Consider the following 24,928-nt stretch of genomic DNA (forward strand, 5'->3'; position numbering starts at 1 on the left):
TTTAGCTGTGCCAAAAGCTCCTGATACACAGTTTCCACGCTGCAAGAATTCTCAGTGAAATAAAAATAGCACTGAGTTGCAATATTTGCAAATCCTACTCCCGAGCTAAGTTTTAAGAGCAGTTTGCGTTTTTCTCCGAGAAAGCCACCGATTCGCCGTAAGAAGCAACCCGCCACTCCATTCTCCTAAAAGGCCCCAGGGTCTCAGTTGTTTCATCCGGCCAGTGGGGATGAAGACCAGGATGACTGCAGCCCCCGCAGGAGCCGCCCGGCAGTCAGAGCCGCTGACTCCGCCTAGAGGCGCAGGCGTAGAAATCTCCTAGAAGTGCAAGCGACAAACAGCAAGTGGCCGGTTAGCTCAGTTGGTTAGAGCGTGGTGCTAATAACGCCAAGGTCGCGGGTTCGATCCCCGTACGGGCCACAGGTTCAGCTTTTTTCTCTTCTTTCCTCTCTTAGTTTGTTTCACGACACTGGAAATTTTGCCACTTGAGGCTAGTGACCCGCGTGCAAATAGGAGGAAGCCTCAGAATCCTGGGCTTGCCCGCGAAGTTGGGGCAGGCTGCCGGTGGGGAGAGAAGGCAGGATCCTGCGCATGCTCGGGCTGCGTTGCGATCCGGCAGTCCTCTTAGGGTGCTTTTTTGGGTTGCTCTCAGATGCCACCCCAGTTGCTAAATAATAATGCAGAGCTTCTGAGGGCCCTCGTCGCGTCGGAAACCTCAGTTTTGTGGCGTTCTTAGGGTTGAAAACCCAGGCTTGGATTTCACACGTGTTTATGGAGCGCCTGCTGCAAGCCGGGCATCCTCCTCTAGCTTCCTCCTCTAGGCGGGGAGCGGTAAATAAGACACACAAAAATCCCAACCCGCATGGCAACAATGACTGGCTAACGACTGCCACGTTTTTAGTGAGGGTTCGGATTGAGGAAGTGTAAGCAGATAGGGCAGGAGGACCCAGAGGAAGAGAACCAGGCGGGCTTTCTCCACCAGAGAGGAGCCCCTTTAGGCCCAAGTCGTTTTCCGATCTAAGCCTGATCATAATGAGACCCTTGAGCAGGTCTCAGTAATAAGATCTTAAGGGAACAAAACAAACTGTCATCTGGCAGGAGAAGCAACAAGAGCAAAGATAATGAATCAGTTGTAAAAACTCCCTGTTCAGTCTTTTTCTTCCTTCCTTCCTTCCTTTTTTTTCCTTCCTTCCTTTCTTCTTCCTTCCTCCCTCCCTGCTTCCTTTCTTTCTAGGCCACAACCCAGCCTGTAGCTTATGGAAGTTCCCCGACTAGGGGTAAAATTGGAGCTGCAACTGATGCCACAGCCACAGCAGCACTGGATCCAAGCCACATCTGAGACCTATGTTGCAGCTTGCAGCTCCACTGGATCCTTAACCCACTGAGCTGGGCCAGGGATGGAGCCCAAATCCTCATGGAGAATATGTCAGGTTCTTAACCTACTGCGCCACAGCGGGAACTCCTCTGTACAGTTTCAATAGTAAAGATGAGCCTGAAACAGTTTCTTGAGCTGTTCTGCAGAATTTAACCCCCCTCCACCAGAGCAGCTGGAGCCTAAGAACGGATGATGTTGAGCTTTTCTGATCCTTGTGACTTCAGTCAACACTCTTGCCCCAATTCTAGGTTGAATTCTCCTCTGCTCAAGCCCTTTCATGAATATGCATATACCACCCAAGCTCGTGCCCCAGTTGTGCTGTTTGGAGTGACTCTGCTTCTTTGGGAGAGATCCCCGGTGTTCTTACTTGCTGCATGTAAAACACCCTCCCTTCTCTTGGCTTGGTTGTCTTTTGGCTCAACACTCACCAAGAGGTGAACCCAATTTTCAGGTAGCAGAAGCATCTGGAAACGTCTTGCTATTTTTTTGTTTTTCAGAGATTTCTTTTTTTTTAGCGCCGCACTCGTGGCTTATGGAGGTTCCCACACTAGGGGTCCAACTGGAGCTGGAGCTGTCGGCCTAGGCCACAGCCACAGCCACAGCCACGCCAGATCTGAGCCATGTCTGCAACCTACACCACAGCTTGAAATCCTTAACCCACTGAGTGAGGCCAGGGATCCAACCCACATCCTCGTGGATACTAGTCACGTTCATAAATCGCTGACCCATGATGGGAACTCCTTTCAGGGAGACTTTTGACTTTACATTTCTTCTTCTCAGTGTGGGCCCTTCCCCTCAAAAAAAGTTTAAAAAGTTAAAAAAAAAAAAGATAAAGAAAAGGATTAAGAAATTGAAACAAATTCCACAGATCTGCCTCCCTTACAGCCAATCCTTAATGAGGCTACTAATTAAGTTAGAACATGGCAGAGAGCAGAGTGAATGCGAGGGTATTGCCTCTGATGATGACGATGGATGATGGTCCAGCGGAGAGAAAGACCATCAGAAAATTTACTAGAACCTTCTGACACCAGGCTTCGGTCACCATGAGCGTCATGGCATTTATCACATTATACTACAAATGCCAGTTTCCTCCCCCTTCTTCCAGCCTAGACTGTACACAGAGGGCAAGACAGTCCCAAGGGACAGGGATGATGATTCGCCCGAGAAGCGCGGTGGCCCTGCTGCCTCTACTGCTCCCTTGAGACAGGTGCACACACTAGTAGCTCTAAGACAAGGAGCCAGGAGAGTAAAGAGGCGAGGAGACTGGGAGAGAATGGGTGGAAGAAGAGAGGGCCGTGGAGCCGCAGCCTGCGATGTGAGGAGGGGCTGGGGCGGGGGTTCATTCGCTCCTGCCTTCGTTCGTTCGTAGTCATCCAACCACCATTCATTCCCTAAGCGTGCACTGCTGGGCCCTGAGTCCGTCAAAACAGCACCCTCGAGGTGCGCCCAGTCTGGGTGAGTGGGTAGAGAGGAGTGGGGCGACCCGGAAACAAAACAATTTCAGGTTTGGGGAGCACATTTGCTAAGGATGCGCAGATTGAACCCCCTCTTGCATTAAATCTGAAGGTCTGGAGGTCGGGCCCTGGTGTCTACACGTCCAGACAGGATCTGCAGGTGACTCCGACGGGTGTGCGGTTGAGAACGTTTGGATTCGCGTGGTGTTAGGCCAGGGGCTCTGGAACCTCGAAGACCTTTGCCTGAGAGATCCCGGCCAGCTCCCGGAGGGGGTGACAGCCGAAGGCTAAACACGTCTATAACCGCAAGAGGAGAAGGCGCTGGTCCCTGGTTAAGCGGAGGCCGGCGCGGGGTCCGCGCAGGCCCCGCCCACCGGCCCGCGCCGTCAGGTGCGGTCGCCTTCCGAGGTGTCTTGGCCTGCGGGGCACTCGTAGCGGCCCCCTTTCCCAGGTGACGCACATTAGAGCCGCCGGCGCTCGGCGACCCAGGTTCGAGTCCCCGCGTCGGCCGTCATGGCGGACGCGGAGCCGGAGGCTGAGGATGGCAGCGAGGACGGCGGCGGCGGCGGCGGCCGGGCTCCCCGCGGCCAGAGCGGCAGCGCCGCGCCCGTCGCCCCGCTGGGCCCCGAGCAGCTGCGGCGGGTCCTGGAGCAGGTGACGAAGGCGCAGCCGCCCGCGGAGCCGCCGCCGCCGCCCTTCGTGCTGCAGGACGCGGCGCGGAGGCTGCGCGACGCGGCCCAACAGGCCGCCCTGCAGCGCGGCCCCGGCGCCGAGGCCCCGCGCCCGCCGCGCCTGCTGCCGCCGCAGGTGAGACGCCGGGAGGGACGTGGGGAAAGCGAGGCCGGAGGGGGCTGCAGCCCGCGCCGCCGCTTCGCCTCTTAGGCCTTGGAGCTGCCCGGCCCGGGAGAGCGGCGTCCGCCGCGTTAAAATTCAGGGCGACCCCACGCTGCGCTCCGGGGGCCGGAGCTCCTCCAACCCGCCAGGCCGTCCGGGGCCTTGGCCCTCTGCCTGCGGCGCCCGCGTACCGTCTCCGCGTTCACAGCCCTGCTCAGGGCGCCTCTGCGCCCCCTCGCCCCTCTCCCAGGCCTTTGTCCCTTCCCTCCGCATTCGTTGAGCGCTCCCTGTGCGCCGAGCACCGCCCTGGGGGCAGGAGGGGCACCGCCGAGCACAGGGAGTACTGGGAGTGAGCAGGGGCTGCTTTAGAGTAAGTAGCCCTTAGGCCTGACGCTGGAGCGGAGACCCGAAGGGATTACGGGGAACCAATGGAGACGTTTCAGGTGGGAGTTGCTGCAAGAGCCACGGTCCAGACTGGGGACAGAATTAAGTACATTACCCTCCGGGGTACCTACTGCCTGGGTCTGTCACCCCAGTTAGAAGTGGCCCAGCACAGTACCTGACATTCGTTTAATGAGTAAAAACAAACATCCTTTCTCAGTGGCCTTCCCCGCCCCCCCCCGGGGGGGGGGGCCGGGGGCGGGGTCACACAGCTCTTGGCTGCCAGGGAAGTTGGGACTAGAACACGGTCTTCCAAGCCCAGAGGGTCCAGGGTGGCACCTGAAGCTTGAGGTCCTTGACAGCACCTGTAAAAGCACATCCCCTTTCAGCACCGGGGTGGTAAGTGACACAAGGCTAGAGTCTTCTTCCACTAGAAGGAATATGTAGAGGATGGAATTAGCAATCTTCACTTGGTTTTGTTGATTTTTTTTTTTTTTTTTTAGGGCCACACCAGAGGCATATGGAGGTTCTCAGGCTAAGGGTCGAATTGGAACGGCAGCTGCTGGCCTGTGTCACAGCCACAGCAACATGGGACCTATGCCACAGCTCACGGCAATGTCAGATCCTTAACCCACTAAGTAAGGCCAGGGATTGAACCCGCATCCTCATGGATACTAGTCCAGTTCTTAGCCCACCGAGCCACAGCAGGAGATCCCTTGTCGATGTTTTTGACTGAGGGATGTGGACTGTTTAGAGTTGTACCCAGCTGGTCATCAAAACTGGGAAGTTCTCTGACCAAAGTTTGAGAAAACGGGTATGATTCTGTCCAAGTACCATACTTCTTAGAGGTGTGACCTTGGGTGACTCAACCTCTCTGAGCTTTGGTTTCCTTATCTGTAGGCGGTCTGGCTCATTGGATGAGCTTTCTGGCTCATACTCTGCTTAAGAAACAGGTGCCTCCCACATAAGGCCTGCACAGCAGGTCTTTGGCACCAGGGGGTGACAGTGGCTGTGTTTGCAGGCCTGCTCTCTGTACCCAGCGCTGTACTGGGCCACGTAGTTCTCAGCAGCCACACGGATGTGTTTGCATCAGCATTTTACGGATGAGGAACGGGCTCAGAGAGGCTGAGTGACTTTGCTCAGGGTCCCCTGGTATGGCTGTACTCCAGGGCCTCTTGAAGGTGGGTTTGGTATGGTAACCTAGGAAAGAGTCCAAAAGTGACGTATTCCATAAAACGAGAGCAGACTTAATCCAAGTTAGGTAGCATGGTTTTATTCTGCAGTTAGTCTACCTGAGATGATATAAATTCACCCTGCATCACATGATGTCGCTTTGCCTTCTATTCAGCTGATACCCTTTGCGTTGCGGCTGGACCATGGAGGCCACAAAGACAAATCAAATGTGGACCTTGCCCCTAGGCAGGTGGTGATTGTTACCAAGGAGGTAAAACGTGACTCAGATAACTTCTCATCAAGGTCAGAAACCCAGAGATGCAAAGAACAAAATGCGTTTAGGGAGTTCCCATTGTGGCTCAGCCGTTAATGAACCCGACTAGTATCCATCAGGATTTGGGTTCCATCCCTGGCCTCGCTCAGTAGGTTAAGGATCTGGCGTTGCCGTGAGCTGTGATGTAGGTCTCAGACACTGCTCAGATCTGGCGTGGCTGTGGCTGTGGTTGCAGGCTGGCAGCTGCAGCTCCAATTCAACTCCTAGCCTGGGAACTTCCATATGCTGTGGATGAAAAAAAAAGCCCCCCCCCCAAAAAAAAGGAAAAATAAAAAAAGAACTAAATGCATTTAGAGGAAGGGAGGGGTCATTTCTGGCATCTGAACTAGATTTGGAAGGGTGGGTCCTAGTTGAAAATACGGGAGAGGAGGTGGTGAGGCAGGCTGTGTGCCTGGAGAACCCGGACCTTGTGGTCCTCTGTCGGGGGCAGTTCAGAGACATCGCGGGGCAGCTCCTGTCCCTCCAGCCTCCCTGTTCCTGCCCCACAGAAACATTTCCCATTTCCTCCAATACACCATGCCCTTTTTTCTGTATCCACGTGTCCACCTAGAACACCTGTTTCATCTGGTAGAAATTCTACTCCTTCAGCCCCCCCCCCCAGTGGCGGTCACCTCTTCAGGGAAGCCTGCCACCCCGGGGCTGTTCCTGCCTGGCTTACTGCACCTCTTGCACATGGTGTCATTGCTTTCCTGTCTGTTCCCTTAGGAAAACTAGTCTGCCGTCTTAACCCTCAGTGGAGCTTTTGAAAGTACAGATTTTGAGGCAGCAGGTCTGTGGGTAACTGAGAGGTGGCAGGGGAAGCCACCCCTTCAAGGGTGAGGCTATGACTTATGTTTATGTCCTGCCACCCAGATATACTTAGTAAAAGTTTGCTGAATGAAATAAACATATAACAAAGTATCAAGTATTGTAGCCATTTGGTAAACCTGCCTGGATACCAAATTAAAAAGACCATGGAGTTCCCATCGTGGCGCAGTGGAAACGAATCCAACTAGGAACCATGAGGTTGCAGGTTTGGTCCCTGGCTTCACTCCGTGGGTTAAGGATCCGTTGTTGCTCTGAGCTGTGCTGTAGGCGACAGATGGGGCTCGGATCCTGCGTTGCTGTGGCTCTGGTGTAGGCTGGCAGCTGTAGCTCCTATTTGACCCCTAGCCTAGGAACCTCCATATGCCGCAGGTGCAGCCCTAAAAAGCAAAAAAAAGAAAGAAAAAAAAATTAGACCAGCTTTACCACTGTGGTAACTCTAAAACAATAGAATTTGTTGTGTATGTGTGTGTCTGTGTGTCTGTCTTTAGTAGCATTATCTGATAATATGCCCAAGAGCCTAGAGAAACAGTCTAAGTTTTTAGTAGTAAAACAAAACAAATGTTATGCTTAAAAGATATGTGTGGTAAGTCTAGTTGTCATTTGATTCGTAATAGTGCAGGACCAGCTCTGCATTCTTCCTCAAAAACCAATACAATGGGAGTTCCCTTCATGGCTCAGCAGGTAACAAATGCAGCTAGGATTCAGGAGGATGCGGGTTCCATCCCTGGCCTTGCTCAGCAGGTTAAGGATCCAGCATTGCTGTGGCTGTGGTGTAGGCTGACAGTTGCAGCTCCGATTGGACCCCTAGCCTGGGAACTTCCGTATGCCAGGGGTGCAGCCCTAAAAAGCAAAAAAACCCAAAAAACAAAGAAACCCGCCAAAGTAATATATTGAAGCGTTTGCTATTTTGAGAGAGCGTAAAAGGTATAAGCAGACGGGTATACTCCATCTTGAGTTCAGTGAGGGCTTTCATTCTACCCTGTGTGATTTTTTTTTGTCTTTTGTCTTTGTTGTTGTTGTTGTTGCTATTTCTTGGGCCGCTCCCGCGGCATATGGAGGTTCCCAGGCTAGGGGTTGAATTGGAGCCGTAGCCACTGGCCTATGCCAGAGCCACAGCAACGCGGGATCCGAGCCGCGTCTGCAACCTACACCACAGCTCACGGCAATGCCAGATCATTAACCCACTGAGCAAGGGCAGGGACCGAACCCGCAACCTCATGGTTCCTAGTCGGATTCGTTAACCACTGTGCCACGACAGGAACTCCCTGTGTGATATTTTTATTGACACTTGCTTGGTAGAGGCTTGAGTCCAAAGAGGCCTGTGGGTGGCCCCAAATCAGTGAGGAGGTTCTCATCTGGGGCCCGTCTGGAGACTTTTTTTTGGGCCCTTCTGATGTGTGGAAGTTCCCAGGGTAGGGGTCAGATTGGAGCCGCCGCTGCCGTCCTATACCACAGCCACAGCCACACTAGATCCCGGCCACATCTGTGACCTATGCCGCAGCTTGTGACAACGCTGGATCCTTAGCCCTCTGAGCAAGGCCACAGATTGAACTCGAGTCCTCATGGATACTAGTTGGGTTCTTAACCTGCTGAACCACAACAGGAACTCCCTGGAGACATTTTTGATTGCCAGCTCTTGGGGGCTGCTACTGGCACCACATGCATGGAGGCAGGGATGGCACTCAATGGTGCGAAGGACAGGCAGCTGCCACGGGAGACCTCCTGGACAAAATGTCATTTGTGCGGAGGTTGAGAAAGCTTGCTCTGGGGGATGAGGGAAATTGCTCAGTGTTTCTGCTCGGCGAAGTTAGGAACCTCATCTTGCTGCCCCTCCCCTGAGCCCGTGACAGCTGTGTCCCCAACACCTGCAATGTGATGTTGTCACGGGGTCACGGCTCAGTACTAGTTGTGGAACCTCGTTGCCAGCAGCCCTCCCCTTTGGTGGGTGCTTTGCTGTTGCAGATGGTACCGCCTTGAACCTCCCAGCATACATCTTTGTGCCTGTACCAGTCTTAGGGGATCCGAGAAGCAGAATTGCTGGGTCAAGAAGGACAGGCATTTAAAATTTCGGTAAATGTTAAAAAAAAAAAGTTGGTGAAGAAATGGAGCCCCACTCCTAGGCGTGAACCCTGGAGAAACTCACAGGTGTACACACACAGGTCCGCGAAGATGCAAAGCAGACCGTAGCCCTCAGGGCTGGCGCCCCCCTGTGCTCCAGTAGGTGAATGTTGTTCTCACACAGCCCAGCAAATAATGGCAAGAGCTGCACTCCTTAGTACAGATGGATTTCACAAGCACGATAGGGAGGGGAAGCCAGAGGAGCCCCACCAAGCTGCCAGAGAGGATATGCACTTATATCAAGTTTAAAAACGCATCAGAGCTGAAGTTCCCATCATGGCTCATTGGTAACAAACCCAACTGGCATCCATGAGGAAGTAGGTTTGATCCCCGTCCTCGCCCAGTGGGTTAAGGATCCGGCGTTGCTCTGAACTGTGGTGTAGGTCACAGAGGTAGCTCAGATCCCATGTAACTGTGGTGTAGGCTGACAGCTGCAGCTTTGATTCAACCTCTAGCCCAGGGACTTCATATGCTGAGGGTGTGGCCCTAAAAAGACAAAAAACAAACAAAAAAAACCCCCCAAACATCAAAACTGAAATGCAGGAGTTCCTGTCGTGGCACAGTGGTTAATGAATCCGACTAGGACCATGAGGTTGCGGGTTCGATCTCTGGCCTTGCTCAGTGGGCTAAGGATCCGGTGTTGCCATGAGCTGTGGTGTAGGTTGCAGACGCGGCTCGGATCTCGCGTTGCTGTGGCTCTGGTGTAGGCCGGTGGCTACAGCTCCGATTTGACCCCTAGCCTGGAAACCTCCATATATGCCACGGGAGCGACCCAAGAAATGGCAAAGAGACAAAAAAAAAAAAAAAAGACAAAGCATATTTTTAGGGCTCTCCGCACATGTAACATAAAGAATGCGTGAGAGTGATAAACAGCAGGTACAGGAGAGCGTGAAGGAAAAGGCGTGTGGATTGGGGGATAGCAGAGGGCTCTCCCCCTGCGTGAGGGTTGCACGTCAGAAGGTAGATTGTAGGGACCTGACTTATTTTTTGTTTCTAGAATTTCATTGGAAAGAAAAAGTAAAATAGGCCATGTATGGAATTGAGTCCAACTTAGAGTACTAAGAACTCTGAAACTATGAAGAAGGATATTATATATGCAAATGTTTCTGCAAGCACAGGGATGGGGTATAAAGTAGGTCACTGTGGACCCGTCAGAGGGGTTGACAGACACCACTGCAAACAGTAGAGATCCAGGAATACAGACTTATCAAAAAAAATTATTGTCCGGGAGTTCCCTTGATGGCGCAGCAGTTAATGAACACGACTAGGATCTGTGAGGATGCAGGGTCCATCCCTGGCTTTTGGGTTAGGGATCCAGCATTGCCGTGAACTGTGGTGTAGGTCACAGATGCGGCTCAGGTCCTGAGTTGCTGTGGCTGGGGTGTAGGCTGGCAGCTGTAGCTCTGATTTTATTTTCTGTCTTTTGAGGGCCACACCTGCAGCATGTGGAGGTTCCCAGGTTAGGGGTCTAATCAGAGCTGCAGCCGCCGGCCTGCACTACAGCTGCAGCAACACAGGATCACAGCAATGCTGGATCCCTAATCCACTTGCCAGTTTGATCCTCACGGATGCTCGTCAGATTCGTTTCCACTGAGCCACAATGGGTACTCCTGTAGCTCCGATTTGACCCCTAGCCTGGGAACTTCCATATGATGTGGGTGCAGCCCTAAAAAGCAAAAAACAAATAAAAGCTATTGTCTTGGTCATGCCTGAATCATGTAGAAGTTCCCAGGCCGGGGATCGAACCCATGCCACAGCAGTGACCTGAGGCCCAGCCTGACAACACCAGATCCATAACCACTAGGCTTACCAAAGAAATCTATATGCAGACTTTTTTATGTATAAGATGTATATGTTAGAAAAAAAAATTCAATGGTAGATTTAAGGTGAGAGCAAAATTGCAGCAATGTTGATAAATCTAATACTTCTTTTCTCTTTCTGTACTTAAGCAATTGGAAGCCATTTGTGTCAAGGTAACATCCGGAGAGACGAGAGGTCAGGAAAAGCCGATGCCTGCGCTGGCCACCCTCCAGCCCACGTCGGCCAGGCCGGGCCAGACACCCAGGAAGCAGTGCAGCGTGTTGGGGCTCAGCGTTGCCAGCTCTCAGCTGCTCAGGGCGCAGCCCCTGCCGAGCGCCGGGCCACAGCCTTGTCTCCTGAGCCACTCACCGCAGCCTCCTGTTCAGGTGTTTGTACGGCGGCCCCTGCCCGCCCTCCGACCAGTCCCTGCCAAGAGAGTCTTGGTCATGGAGGCTCCAAGTGGCCAGGATACCACGGTGGCCCCACCGTCAGCCTCTGACCCGCCAACAGCAACGCCTGTTCCATCCAGTTCAGCAAATGTATCTATTCCCAGCTCGCATACACAACACACTGCGAAACTAAAAAAATCCTTGAAAGTCAAAACACGTTCTGGACGGATATCTCGACCTCCCAAGTATAAAGCTAAAGATTATAAATTCATAAAGACGGAGGACTTGGCCGACAGTCACCCCTCCGATTCTGACGATTATTCAGAGCTGAGTGTGGAAGAAGACGAAGACCAGAGGGAAAAGCAGGAGCTCTTTGATTTATCGAGCTGCTCCCTGAGGCCCAAAGCCTTTAAGTGTCAGACCTGTGAAAAGTCGTACATAGGAAAGGGGGGTCTGGCCCGACACTTGAAACTTAATCCAGGTCACGGCCCCCCGGAGCCTGAGATGCTGCCGTCTGAGAAAGCCACCGCCGGGAGCCTGACCCCGGGCCCCTCGGGGGGCAGGAGCGCCGGCCTGGCATCCCGGGGGCTGGCCATGCCAGCTCTACGTGACGGAGGGGCCCGGTCTGCTAGGGGTGGCCTGCAGGTAACATTTCTGTCCCGGGCTAGTGGCCGTCCTCATTTCTGCCCACGGCTCTTAATTGAGCCTGACATTGTCTGTGCTGCTGCCGGACAGTCAGGACAAGCGTGTTGTCTGTCACAGGCCACGGGATGTGCTGAGTGCGTTCGGTGGGAGGGCAGGTGCAGGCCTTTAGATCTGGTCCGAGACACCAGACGGGACGGGGGCTGGGGAAAGGCTGCAGCGGGGTGCTGGTCCTGGGCCCCTGTGGTAACACTGTGCCGGCTCTCCACCCGCTCTGTCCCTTCCCAAACTCATGGTCCGACAGAGGGCGCCTCCCCGCGGCGGCTTTTAGTTACTCAAGTCTCTCTTTTTCTTTTTAGGGCCGCACCCATGGCATAGGGGGGTTCCCAGGCTAGGGGTCAAAAAGGAGCAGCAGCTGCCGGCCTGCACCACAGCCACAGCCACGCCAGATCCAAGCCGTGTCTGCGACCTACACCACAGCTCACGGCAACGCCCGATCCTTAACCCACTGCGCGAGGCCAGGGACCGAACCCACAACCTCATGGTTCCTAGTCGGATTCGTTAAGCACTGAGCCACGACGGGAACTTCACAGGTTGGTTATTTTTATTTTTTATTTTTTTGGCTTTTTTAGGGCCGCACCCGGGGCACATGGAGGTTCCCAGGCTAGGGGTTGAATTGGAGCTGCAGCTGCCAGCCTACACCACAGCCATAGCAACACGGGATCCAAGCTGCATCTGCGACCTACACCACAGCTCATGGCAACGCTGGATCCTTAAGCCACTGCGCGAGGCCAGGGATCGAACCCGTGTCCTCGTGGAAGCTGGTCGGGTTCGTTAACCGCGGAGCCACAGCGGGGACTCCTGTTTTTAAAAGAGCCGGTGGAGGGCTTTGACAGCGGCAGAACTCTGTGGTCGCCCTCATCCCAGTTTGCTTTAAGCTTCCCTTTTCCTTTTCCTTCCCCTTTGACTTGTGTTGGCGGTTATACCTCTCTACGCTTCTGCCTACGTAATTGTATTTATATTAATTTGTTGCTGCAAACGTTAAACAGAGAAACCAGCATTGGGATCGATGAGACTAAATGGGAGTTTGTGACGAAAGTGACTTGGAAGCTGTTGGAAATGAGTGGGGACCCCTTCCCGGCAGTGGCGGGGTTCCTGCAGGAGGGAATGAGGCTGGCGGCTGCTTCTGTCTTCACATCCACTCCTTGGGGCCCAGGAGATCTGTACTGAGTGAGGTCTAGTGGTAGAACCACGGGCTTCCCTGCGTGAGAATTGAGAAATGTTATCTTGCGTGGCAGTCGCCACAGTCATAGTAGAGCAGTAGCAACGGCGATGCCGTGTGCTGCACGCCTGCCTGCTTTGGGCGGGAGCGGCACGTACGCTTTCTTGGTCCCGGGAGAGCCCGAAAAGGCAGGAGCAAGAACTCCCACTTAGACGAGGCACGTGGGGCTCAGAGGGGGTGGTGGGTATCCCGTCAAGGCATGTCTGGGGCTCTGTCCAGGGTGGGAACTAGACCCAGGCCTTCCGACCTTGCAGCCTCCGCTCTGGGTCCGGCTGCCTCTGTTAGGAGGGTCTTCGCCTCCCACAGCTGGTAAAAGCCCAACTTTTGAGAGACTTCACGGAGTTCCCCTTGTGGCTCAGAGGGTTAAGAACCCGACATGGTGTCTGTGAGGATATGGGTTTGATCCCTAGTCTGGCTCAGTGGGTTAAAGATCCGGTCTTGCCACATGCTGTGGCAGAGATCACAGATATGGTTCAGATCTGGCATTGCTGTGGCTGTGGTGTAGGCAGGCGGCTGCACCTGCGATTAGACCCCTAGCCTGGGAACCTCCATGTGCCGCGGGTGCAGCCCTGAAAAAAAAAAAAAATCCCAAATCGGGAGTTCCCTGTGTGGTTCAGTGGGGTAAGAAACAACTGCAGGGGCTAGGGTCTCTGCAGAGTTGCAGGTTCAGTCCTGGCCGGTGCAGTGAAGAGGTCGCAGCTGTGGCTTGGATTTGATCACTGGCCTGGGAAATTCCATGTGCTGTGGGTGCGGCCATAAAATTAAAAATAATAGTAATAGTAACAATTCCCAGGGACAGCAGGCATGCCCAGGACTGTCTCAGACAAATTGGACAGCCAGGCTGACTGGCACTCTTTCTCTCAACAATGAAACCGTACCCCACAGCAGAAGCAACCTCTGGATGTCTGCCTTCCTGATACAGGTTTCTGGCCTCGCTCAGGATCACTTTCAGGCCGTGAGGCCCCAGAGCTGGCTCCTCCATCCAGAGGGACGTGCAGCCCCGTGTCTCTCCTCTCCTTTCCTGGGTCTGCCACGTGGTACGGAAAGCCACAGACGGACCTGGTACTCCTACCGAGGCTCCCCTGAGGAAGATGGGGAGGGAAAATTCTGTGAGGACATATCTTGTGCCAGCTCTCCGTGTATTTATGGAGCCTTCCAACAGTTCCAGGAGATGTAGGGGTAATATTCCTATTTTCAGAGGAGGGAATTGGCGCAAAATGAGGAAATAATTAGTGTCAGATCCAGATTCTCTTCAGAAAGCTGTGCGAGGAGTTCCCGTTGTGGCTCAGTGGAAATGAATCTGACCAGTATCCATGAGGATGCAGGTTCTATCCCTGGCCTCCCTCAGTGGCTTAAGGATCCGGCATTGCCATGAGTTGTGGCAGACTCTGTTCGGATCCTGTGTTGCTGTGGCTGTGGTGTAGGCCGGCAGCTGTAGCTCCGATTCAAACCCTAGCCTGGGAACCTCCATGTGCCTCGGGTGCGGCCCTAAAAAGACCAAAAACAAACAAAAAAGCATTGATTACAGTTAATGTGTCTTGATTGTACAGAGAATAATTTAGCAAGTTCTTTGCTTTTGACTTGACATTTTTCTGCTTTAAGGTTTTTATTATGGTGTGTAAAGCATGATTATGTAATTATCATTTTGGGTGTGCAACACTGTCTAGAACGGCCAGTCCATAGACGTTGAAGAGGCTTCGATGTCTGAACCAGAAAGTGGAAGTTTTTCAGCCCTTTTGGGATCGGAGAGACACCCAGGAGCTGGAAGAAGTGGCTGCTCCGTGGCCCCTGCAGAGCCCTGCGAGGCTGTCCTGGAGCAGAGCCGAGCGGCTCGCCCGAGTGTGGGTGCCTCGGCAGCCGGTGTGCAGAGCACGGCAAGGAACAGAGCCAGGCTCCTGGAGGTGCGTCCTCTTAGAGCCCTGTTCTTGAACCCGTTTCTTTGGCATGGTATGTGGCAATTCACTATTAGGTTTCTGAATTTAAAGTAAAATACCCCCATCAACTGAACAGTTCCATGACGTGTAATTGGATGAAGTATGTAATAAATTCAAAGGTAGTGTTATCTGAAGTAAGTTTTGGAATAATTATAAATTGTGTTACTGTGTTTTCATGGAAGCAGTTTAGAAAAGAACAAATACAGTTTTCTTTTTTTTTTTTTTTTTTTGGTAGAAAGTCTCAAGGTAGGAATTCCCGTTGTGGCTTAGTGGTAACGAATCTGACTAATATCCATGAGGACTCGGGTTCCATCCCTGGCCTTACTTAATGGGTTAAGGATCCGGCTTTGCCGTGAGCTGTGGTATAGGTCACAGATGTGGCTTGGATCTGGCGTGGCTGTGGTGTAGGCTGGCAGCTGCAGCTCTGATTCAACCCCTAGCCTGGGAACCTCCACATACCTCGGGTGTGACCCTAGAAAGCCAAAAAAAAAAAAAAAGTTTCAAGGTGTGAAAGCATTTTTTCTGGTTTTGAACGCTGGGATCCATTCCAGCACCTTGAGAGCAGGTTTAGAGACTTTGGTTGGCTTGGAAAAGTGGAACCCTAAACTTAGCCATATTGTCTTTGGTAGGATGAGTGTCTTAAAGAAAAGAAGTGAGAAATAGCAAGAGAGAGCATGAGCCAAGGTAATGGGACAGCTGGTCCCAGAAAGAGTGGCTGTCCAGGGCCCAGAGCCTCCCCAACTCCCCCACATAAGTGGGGGAAGTGGCTTTCAGAGAGGAAGTGGGTTTCCTAGAAAGCTTCATGGGGTTGCATGTTCCAGCGGGAAATTCAAGGCCTGGTGGATCAGCTCTTCTCTCAGTGGGGCTGGTTGATTAACCCCGGACCAGCAGGACGGAGCAGGAGGTGAGCAGCCCTGACTCGACTCAGGCGTCAGCACGCAGCATGGCCCTGTCTGTTGAGGTCTCCCCTGTGGCCACTGCGGTGCCTCCTGCTGAGTTCCGGGTTCCGGGAGCCCCATCTCACAGGTGGCCTAGCTGTTAGTGGCTCCCCTTGATGGTCAGGCCCCGGGCCCTCAGGCCGTTAACCTGCCAAGGACACTCCACAGGCCAGTGGCAGACCCAGAATTTGGATCCAGGGTGTTTGGTGTCTGCGAAGCAGGAGCGAGTGTCAGGGCATCTGAGTTCAGCGAGGTGACCGTCGTCACACGGCACCTTGGCGGATGGCGCCACAGGGCCCCAGCGAATTCCCGGTCCCAGCCGCCCCGAATGGCCCCACTCCGGATTGTACAGATGAGACTCCCCAGAGGCCCGCGTGAATTTACACACAACTGGTGTCCCTGTAGTACCGGGCCCTCCTGGGGTGGGGACACTGCAGGGGACCCTGCAGGCCTGCTCGCAGGGGACATGGCAGCCAGAGTGGGCACTGCCTGGAGGGCCAGGGGTGAACACAGCTGTTGTGCCCTGAGAGCTGACCCGGGTCCCAGCTTTGCATGCGTCCCACCTCCGAGGGTGGGAAACCAGCTGTCTTGTCGTTTTTTCTCTAAGGGCCTTTGAGAGGCCTAGTTAAATGTTTCCATCTGCAATTGAAAAGGCTTTCCTGGGAGTTCCCATTGTGGCTCAGTGGTTAACGAATCTGACTAAGAACCATGAGGTTGTGGGTTCGATCCCTGGCTTCACTCAGTGGGTTAAGGATCCGGCGTTGCCATGAACTGTGGTGTAGGTCCCAGACACGGTTCAGATCCGACGTGGCTGTGGCAGTGGTGTAGGCCACTGGCTGCAGCTCCGATTAGACCCCTAGCCTGGAACCTCCATGTGCCAAGGGAGTGGCCCTAGAAAAGACGGAAAAAAAAAAAAAAAAAAAAAAGGAAAAGGTTTTCCTTTCGCTTTTTTGACTGTTTTGTGACTGATCCCTCCCAGTCCTCTACAGCTTAGTTGACCAGCCGGCCAAACTGGGCCCTGCCTGAGCCCGAGGAGGAGACATTCTCTCTCCAGGCTCCTCGGCCTCTCCCCATGGGTGGCCTCCCCGCCCCCCTGGTTTCTCAGGCCTCCTGCCGCCGCTGACTCCCACACCTGGACTTCCGGTCAGGCCTCTCCAGCTTCAGGGCTGATTTCAGACACCCCCCACCCCGGGGTGTCCTGCGGACACTCTGCCTTCCACCTTGCAGGAGAGCCCACCCATCCTTGTTAAGAGTCTGCCAGGTGCTCAGCTGGGAGCCCAGAGGCACCCAGGGCTCCTCCTTTCCCTTTACCTGGCCCCCCTGTCCTGAGGACAGCGCCCTCCCATCTCCCTCCCACCCCGGGGGTGGGGTGCCCAGTCTCCTGTCTCCTGCCTGCCTTCATTCACATCTCTGGCACGAGTTGGTGAGCCCTGGAGAGCAGGAAACACGTTTCCCCACTGCTGTGTCCTTACCCAGGGCCTGGCACCCACCCCTCACTCACTGCCCTCTCAGGGGAGTCAAATCTGAATAGATCCTAGGACTTTGTTAGTGGGTGAGCAAGTGAGACATTTAAAAAAGCAGAAGGGGAGTTCCCGTCGTGGCACAGTGGTTAACGAATCCGACTGGGAACCATGAGGTTGTGGGTTCGATCCCTGGCCTCGCTCCGTGGGTTAAAGATCTGGTGTTGCTGTGAGCGATGGTATAGGTTGCAGACACGGCTCAGATCTGGCGTGGCTGTGGCTCTGGCGTAGGCAGGCAGGCGGCTACAGCTCCAATTGGACCCTTAGTCTGGGAACCTCCATATGCTGCGAGTGCGGCCCTAGAAAAGATGAAAAGACAAAAAATAAATTAAAAAATAAAAAGGCAGAAGGTTTATGGATGAGAGTCGCTTAATCACGGAGATTCCAGGGAACTTTCTGTTTGTTATTTCTTTGTTGCACCAACTCATTGGCTGCTGGGAAATTCTCTCAAAGACATCAAATGCTTTCTCCTGGTAGTTTCTCCACCAGTGTGACCGGGCGGATCTCGTGGAATTGGCTCTGCCTCAGCTGGCTCAGGTCGTGACCGTGTACGAGTTTCTTCTGATGAAGGTGAGTCCGCTCACGGGTTCTCAGTGACCGAGGAGTGACTTGAGTCACACCGACATCGGGAGGAGCCAGGCCCCGGGAATCACTGCCCTGCCCCAGGGCGGGGCCGAGTGAGCCTGGCGCTCCTGCCTGGTTGCCCGCCCGTGGACACGTTGGCTTTTCACTGGGCGGAGCATCCTGCTGGATGCCTGAAACCGACACAACACTGTGCTTGCAGTGTCCCCCGAGAGAAAATGCACATTAAGTTAAACTGAAAAAAGAGAAAGGCACCTTTCTCCTGGCAGCCCCTCCGCCAGCCTCCTCCACTCCATCCAGCTCTGCCCCCCGACGAGCCTGCCGTGAGGTGCGGCTGCCTGCCTGCGCCCACGCGTCTAAGAGGCCCCCCTCCTCTGCCCACAGGCCCCAGCGTGCGCCCGTCCTCAGGGCCCTTCTGCCCTCCCGTCCTGCTCCCCCGGCCACCGTCCCCTGGTGGCCCTCGTCCTGGGGGGTGTGGCCCACGCAGGTGTTCCCGCCACGCACAGCGCAGCGGCGGCTGCACTGACCCGGCCGCTGAGGCCGGGAGCTCGTGCCCCTCCCTCCTGTAGGTTTCCTGGTGTTTCCCGTATCTTTGCCTCGGGGTTACACATGGTTTGTCATCTTTATTTTCACAGGTTGAAAAAGGGCATCTAGCAAAACCTTTCTTCCCAGCTGTATACAAGGAATTTGAAGAGCTGCATAAAATGGTTAAGAAAATGTGTCTAGATTACCTCCAAAGTTCTGGCCCCTGTTCTCAGGAGACCCTGGAAATAAACAACAACAAGGTAACACGCTTACGCGGGCCGAGAGCTTCCTTCTTAGAGCCGAAGGAAGGCGGCCCACTGAAAAAGGCTGATGCTTATTTTCGTAGCGACATCTTCATAGTCAACTTCTTTTTAGCTGAAGTTGTTTTCTCAATATAAAAGCGACGCATGCTTTTTTTGGGAAACTCAGAAATGCAGATAAGCTGAACCAGAATTGGAAACACCCATAGTTCTCCCTCTCACCCGGGGTCAGTTAACAGACTGTGGATTGTCTGTGGTGGTTTTGACAAAATTCTCATTGTCACTGCCTTTAGCTTTATTGGGTCCATGACCACCCCTGTTCTCTGCCCTTCCCTCCCACCCCGATCTGTGAGCCCTCACGCTGTCCAGCTGGAACCATGACGCTGTCAGGTGTTACCTTTACAGCCGTGCTCTGCCTCGGTTTCGCCTGTGGACTCGAACCTAATCTTTACAAAGGCCCTTCAGGGCTGTTGTTGTCTCCCTCATAAAATAAGGCAGATAGGAGTTCCCGTTGTGGCTCAGCAGTTAACGAACCGACTAGTACCCATGAGGACATGGGTTGGACCCCTGGCCTCACTCAGTGGGTTAAGGATCTGGTGTGGCCGTGAGCTGTGGTGTAGGTCACAGGCATGGCTGGGATCCCGCGTTGCTGTGAGCTGTGGTGGAGGCCGGCAGCTGACAGCTTCAATTCAACCCCTAGCCTGGGAACCTCCCTATGCCGCAGGTGCGGCCCTAAAAAGAAAAAAAAGTAATAAGGCAGGTGGGTGGCTGCCAAGGTCGCCCAGGCTCTGAGCAGAGAAGCTGGGATCCAGCCTTGACTCTCAGGCTCCCAAACCCACGTCCTTTCCACCAACTGGGAAAGGAGTGCTGGTCCCAGAATAGGTGGGTGGTTTTTTTAAAGATACTGGTGAAAATTCAAAGAGAGGAGTAGGAAGTCCCTGGTGGCTCAGTGGGTTAAGGATCTAATGTCACTGCTGTGGTGTAGGTTCAGTTCCTGGCCCAGGAACTTTTTTTTTTTTGTCTTTTTGTCTTTCTAGGACTGCACACGAGGCATATGGAAGTTCCCAGGCTAGGGGTCTAATCAGAGCTGTAGCCGCCGGCCTACACCACAGCCACAGCAACGTGGGATCCAAGCCACATCTGTGACCTACACCACAGCTCACGGCAATGCTGGTTCCTTAACCCACTGAGCAGGGCCAGGGCTCGAACCTGCATCCTCAGGGATCCTAGTCAGATTCGTTACCACTGAGCTGTGACGGGAACCCCGCCCCTTTCTTTCAGGTTGCCGAGTCCTTAGGAATCACAGAGGAACTCCTGAGGAGAAGAGGAATTCACGCGGACGGCCTTGCACCCGAGCGCAGCCGCGGGGAGGTGGACACGGGGGAGCCGGAGGCACCTGGCCGGCGGAAGAGGGAGGATGAGGTGGGCGAGGCCTGGGGGCGCCAGGCTCGTCTGGCCAGGGCCGCGAGGCGGGCTGGCCCTCTTGGGCCCACAGGCTCTTCTCCAGGAGGGCGCGTGTGGCCCTGCCTGGCTCTCTTGGTCTCAGCGGGCGTGTCTTCTCTCCGTAGACTGCAGAGGAGGGGCTGCCATCAGTGAAAAGGGCCAGACCAGGAACTCGGCCCCGGGACACCCCTGAGCGTTCTGCCCCCGGCGGAGGCCTGCAGGCGCAGGCCGCCTGCACCCCAGCTGCTGGCGAAGGTAAGACGCCCTGGGCCGTGGGCGCGGGGGGCTCGGGCCTGCTTCTTGGGTGGGCAGCCCTGGTTTCTCGAGTTTCACCCTGACCTCCCATGGTCCATAGTGATGCTCCATGCGTCTTGGGTCCCTTATTGAAAGAAGGGCTGCCGGTGGTGCTGAGTGGTTGTCCCTGGGCGGGTCCGAGAAGTCGAGAAGTCGGGCAGCCCTGAAAGCAGGGACAGGTCTCAAGGACACACTGAGTCTATGGCCTGGCTTTTGTGAGACGGGCTCTAAGTGCCAGCTGTGATCAAGAGTGAGACTAAGACCAATCCTGGCTTTCGTTTTGGCTCTAGGCAGCACCCATCAGCTGGGCACTCGACCCCGAGTCTCAGCAGGCGCACTGAGCGAGATTGCCTAACCCCCTGAAACCTCATTCAGGCCGCCTGATACCCCGCCTGATCCCCTGGGCTCCAGTTCACAGAGGCATTCTCCGTGGTGGGACTTGGTCCTGCTGGAGGGGAGCGCAGATTTATTCACGAGCAGTGAAAGCCCTGGCCCTGGTTTGCATGCAGCTCCCCTCCCCCGACTGGTCTGTGTTTCCTCGTTTAGTGTCATGGGTTCTCGGGAGCTACCAGTCCCCAGTAGCAGGGAGAGAGAAATTTACGTTTTTATTTGCTGGCAAGAAAGGTACTCGGACTAGCTTGTTTGGGATGGTGAGTACAGGGAACCGGCCGTAACAGTACACGTGTGAGTCGCTGTTTTTCCGAACTTTAGGTCTTGCCCCTGGGGGAAGTGGGGGTGCCTGTCACCCCTCTGAAGAAAGCCCCACGCGGCCGACTTCTGAGCGCGAGAGCAGCGCAGCGCAGGCCGGCCAGCAGCTGAGCGCGTCGGCTGACTCCGCGGCGGGGAGCGGGCCCGCAGACGCTGCTGTCCCCAGCCTTTTCTCTCGGTTAGGAGGCCCGGGGACACCAGCCTGGGAGCACTTGCCAGAGCGCGACACGAGGGACAGTCTGGGCAGCGCCTCGACGGCCCTGCTGCCTGGCAGGTCTGGAAATGCAGCGGCAGGAAAGCCCCGAGAGATGCTCGACCCCCACCTGAGCGAGGTCCTGCTTCCGGGGGCCCCTCCGCTGGGGACAGCCTGGTCTGTGGACATCGTGCCAGCTGCCTGTGCCTGCAGCCCTGTGTCCCAGCCCGGGCTTCAGCCCAGCCGGGGCGGATCGCTGTGTGCCACAGGGGGTCTCGGGAGCCACGAGGGGGACATGGACCAGTCCCCCTGCGGCACCGAGGCCCAGGCCGACCAGAGGGGACTGGAGAGCATCGTTGCCATCGGGGAAGCCATGGCTTTTGAAATTTCCAGCGGGTGCCATGAGGTGTTGTCTCAGGGACAGGGGCAGGTATTTATTCAGACCTCCGACGGGCTTATCCTGTCCCATCCAGGCTCCATCGTGTCTGGGGAGGGGGACATAGTCATTGTGACGGATTCAGACGGGCCTGCCCTGCAGATGGGCCCCCCTGAACCCGTGGAGGCAGCGCCCTCACAGTGAGGTGGAGTCAGAACTGCAGGCTAGATTTGTATGTATTTTGTCCAGAGAAGGTCTATTTCAAGGAATGTATATTTTTCTAATGTGAATACTGGCAAAAGTGAACATTTTATTTATAAAGAATATTGCCTTTCTACCCCTCCGTCTACCGTTTTCTCCGTCCTGCTCGTTGTAATGATGGCATGTGCTACCTGACAGTGGATCCCGCAGCCCCTCTCACTCGTCGCGTCTCTCGACAACCACTGCCGTTGACATTTGGTTACTGTCGATCGATTGTCTGCCCTGCTCTCCAGTCCCCAAAACGATGTCCCTTTTCTCCTCGCTATGTCCTGCTTTTTCAGCAGACTTGGTCCATACTAGAAGCTTCTTCTGGTTCAATAAAAAAATATGGAAGCTTGCCAGCTGGGCAGCATGTTCTTGGGAAATAGAAAAGACAGTTGCTTCTACTGACATTTTCTGGATAAGAAAAGTGAGGTGTAGAGAAAGGAGCCCCTATCCTTCAATGGCCAACTGGTACAGTCACTTTTCAAGGGCTTTTTTTTTTTTTTTTTTTTGCTTTTTAGGGCCGCACCTGCAGCATATGAAATTCCCAGACTAGGGGTCAAATCAGAGCTGCAGCTGCCAGCCTACACCACAGCTCACAGCAAGGCCGGATCCTTAAACCACTGAGCGAGGCCAGGGATCGAGCCTGCAACCTCGTAATTCCTAGTCGGATTCGTTTCTGCTGCGCCACGACGGGAACTCCAAGGGCTCTTTTTCTGGAATGTTTTCCTCAGCTCTGTTGCGGGGAGAGAAGAAGAGGCCGTGTGTCCACCTCTGCGAGCATCAGAAAGGTGCCCTGGCAGAGACAGCAGGAGACCCCGAGCAGGTGGAGCCGGGGCGGGGGCGAGGGCCACACCCACCCCGGGCTCTGCTCCTCTGCTCACTGTGGGGGGGGCACGTTTCCACAACCCTTGGTGACGGGGGTGTCTTGCTGGCCTCATTTGATCTCAGAGCAGCCCGACAGGGAGACAAGCACGGTGCCCCTGCAGGACGGAATGGCTCTGCCAGCGCTGCCGGGAGGCTCTGGGGTCCGGCCGAGGTGGGTCTTGTGGCCTCGAGCTCTTCTCAAGAGTCCAGGTCCCACGAGACCACCGTGAGTCCTGTCCCAGTTCCCTGGAGTGTGCGGGTTGGGATCTCACTGTAGGACTTTGAGGGATGTTCTTGGGCCACAGCACCTCGCAGGTCACACTCTGGGCCGGGGACATTCAGGAAGTTGAGTGGCTTTGCCCAGAGGTGGCCCAGACCCAGGCTGCTCCCTCACCCAGAGAGGCCCTCTCCCAGGGTCTCGCGTCTGCCCCACCCCCCAGGGAGCGAGAAGGAGCACACAGCTGGCAAGGGTCCTGATCTGGAAGCTGCCTGTGGCCTCTGCTCACAGCTCAGTAGTCACGTGGCCACACCTATCTGCAAAGAAGGTGCTGAAACCCGCTTTTTTTTTTTTTTGTCTTTTAAGGGCCACACCTGCGGCATATGGAGGTTCCCAGGCTAGGGGTCTAATCGGAGCTGTAGCTGCATGACCTACACCACAGCCACAGCAACGCCAGATCTGAGCCACGCCTATGACCTACACCACAGCTCATGGCAATGCCAGATCCTTAACCTGCTGAGCGAGGCCAGGGATGGAACCCACAACCTCATGGTTCCCTAGCCGGGTTCGTTTCCACTGCACCATGATGGGATTTCCTGAAACCCACTCCTGAATTGGCAGCCGTGCCAGCCAACAGCTAAACGAAGTGAAGAAGCAACGCTGAAAGACACCAGTGGTCCCTGCCAGACCCTCCCTGACAACGGTTCCAGTCGCTGTGGGTCAGTCTGGAGAGACAGAGGCAACGGCTCCAAAGACTGAGCAGCTTGAGACAGCAAGGGTGTGTGTCCCCCTCAAGCCATGTCACTCAGGCTGGTGGGGACCAGCAGGTTCAACTCACAAAAGGCACTTGGGTGGCCACAGGGTCCCCCAAGCCACAGGGCGTTGGAAGTGCAGGCTTCCCGTGGGCCAAGGACTCCGGGAATATCTGGCGAACAGCACGCGCACGCGCAGCTGAGCCACTGTCTGGTGACATCATCAGCAATGACACGGCAGCGTTCACATCTGAGCCATGTGGCACCTCGTGATGCTATGCGTGCTTTTGTCTAAGCTTCTGTGTTTCCTGGAGATAGGCCATTTTTTTTTTCAGTTTTAATTAATGTATCATTAATCCATCTTGGAATGTTTCCCCTGACCCCGTTCTCTTTGTTTTTGTGGATTCTGTTACTGTTGTCCTTTCACTGTTTCTTTGGCAAGATCTCCAGAGGCAGAGGAGCGACCTGGCGATCAGTCCACCATGTCTGGAAGTCCCCACGTGGGCTCTCCGTCAATGTCATTGTTCCTTTCAGACAGAAGTTGCCCTGCGGTTGTGTAGTGACTTTGGAACTCGGCAAATTCAACAGCTGAGAGCTCTTCCATCAGTCCGACGCCTCTTCCGGTCTGTGAGGGATCCCTGGGCTGTTGCCACTTGGCCCTTTGATGCGTCGTCTGCAGCAGTATGGATCCTTTCCAGTTAGTTCCCCTGGGCAACCTCGGTGTCTGGGGATGAGGCATCAAGACCCAGGAAATGTCCAAGAAGGCCTAGAAATCCAGTGTCTCTGAAGAGGTTTATTCCTTTAAGTACCACCCTCCACCCCAACAGAAAACTGACCCGGGGCCCAGGCTCAGCTGCCTGCTTCCTAAGCAGCAGCCAATGTGTGGACAGGACGCCACCTCTGCCAAGTGCCAGCCAGGCAGTTCCGACTGCAGGGCCTCTGACAGGCCGCTTTCATCACGCTGGGTAGGGTCTAATAACTACCACAAAGGAGGGGAAAGGGAAATTCTGGGAAATGTTGCCTGTAAATGCCTTTGCTGTGCCAGCTGACACGGTGAGGTACCCTTTTGCTCAGGATGCATTCCCGTCCTATAGAGTGTCCCTGACCCTTGGAATATTGTCCCTTCACCCGGGAAGCCCTCGGTCCTGGGATGCCAGAGCTTCAGTTTCATGAGGCTGGACCCATGTCACAGAGCATGATGTCTCTCAGATTTCTGCTTCTGGGGAGCAATGGCAGAACTGATAACGCTCCCCCCGCCGCCCCATATTTGGTTGCAAATATTGCCAGATAGGATTTACGCCAGAAGGATGACCTGGAAGACACTTTATTGGCCTGTCATATCCTCAGTACAAAAACAGAGGCAATTTTTTGGTAGATAGTTTTCAATTCCCTGATGCCAATCTGTGGTCAGATAACTCGATGGTATTTTAAACATTAATTGTAATTTGGAGTTCCCGTCGTGCCGCAGTGTTTAACGAATCCGACTA

General features: G+C 54.5%; 1 protein-coding gene and 1 non-coding gene across 4 annotated transcripts; both read left to right on the forward strand.

Moving 5' to 3' along the window:
• The first annotated feature begins 346 nt into the window (after positions 1-346).
• On the forward strand, positions 347-420 carry TRNAI-AAU (transfer RNA isoleucine (anticodon AAU)). The gene has a single exon. It is a non-coding gene; the product is annotated as a tRNA-Ile (tRNA).
• Positions 421-3,317: 2,897 nt separating this feature from the next.
• ZNF839 (zinc finger protein 839) lies at positions 3,318-24,910 on the forward strand. 3 transcript variants are annotated; one of them, XM_047795628.1, is made up of 8 exons: positions 3,318-3,636; positions 10,426-11,310; positions 14,257-14,490; positions 17,459-17,551; positions 18,199-18,348; positions 19,630-19,770; positions 19,917-20,046; positions 23,884-24,910. In XM_047795628.1, the coding sequence occupies exons 1-8, from the start codon at positions 3,343-3,345 to the stop codon at positions 24,141-24,143; spliced, it is 2,187 nt and encodes a 728-aa protein (XP_047651584.1). In that variant the 5' UTR covers positions 3,318-3,342; the 3' UTR covers positions 24,144-24,910. The 3 variants fall into 3 exon arrangements, with proteins under 3 accessions (XP_047651584.1, XP_047651583.1, XP_047651582.1); XM_047795626.1 differs by lacking the exon at positions 23,884-24,910 and adding an exon at positions 20,797-21,961 and having other exon boundaries at positions 3,327-3,636; XM_047795627.1 differs by lacking the exons at positions 14,257-14,490; positions 23,884-24,910 and adding an exon at positions 20,797-21,961 and having other exon boundaries at positions 3,324-3,636.
• The last annotated feature ends 18 nt before the right edge of the window (positions 24,911-24,928 follow it).

Source organism: Phacochoerus africanus, chromosome 9 (genome assembly GCF_016906955.1).
Source record: "Phacochoerus africanus isolate WHEZ1 chromosome 9, ROS_Pafr_v1, whole genome shotgun sequence".
Taxonomy (NCBI): Eukaryota; Metazoa; Chordata; class Mammalia; order Artiodactyla; family Suidae; genus Phacochoerus; species Phacochoerus africanus.

What these genes read in the sequence shown, in the direction of transcription:
- ZNF839 (XM_047795626.1), top strand. Translation starts at nt 3,343, where the DNA reads ATGGCGGACGCGGAGCCGGAGGCTGAGGATGGCAGCGAGGACGGCGGC. An exon ending in CTGCTAGGGGTGGCCTGCAG is followed by an intron (nt 11,311 to 14,256) that starts GTAACATTTCTG and finishes AACACTGTCTAG; the next exon opens with AACGGCCAGTCCATAGACGT. An exon ending in TGGAAATAAACAACAACAAG is followed by an intron (nt 18,349 to 19,629) that starts GTAACACGCTTA and finishes CCTTTCTTTCAG; the next exon opens with GTTGCCGAGTCCTTAGGAAT.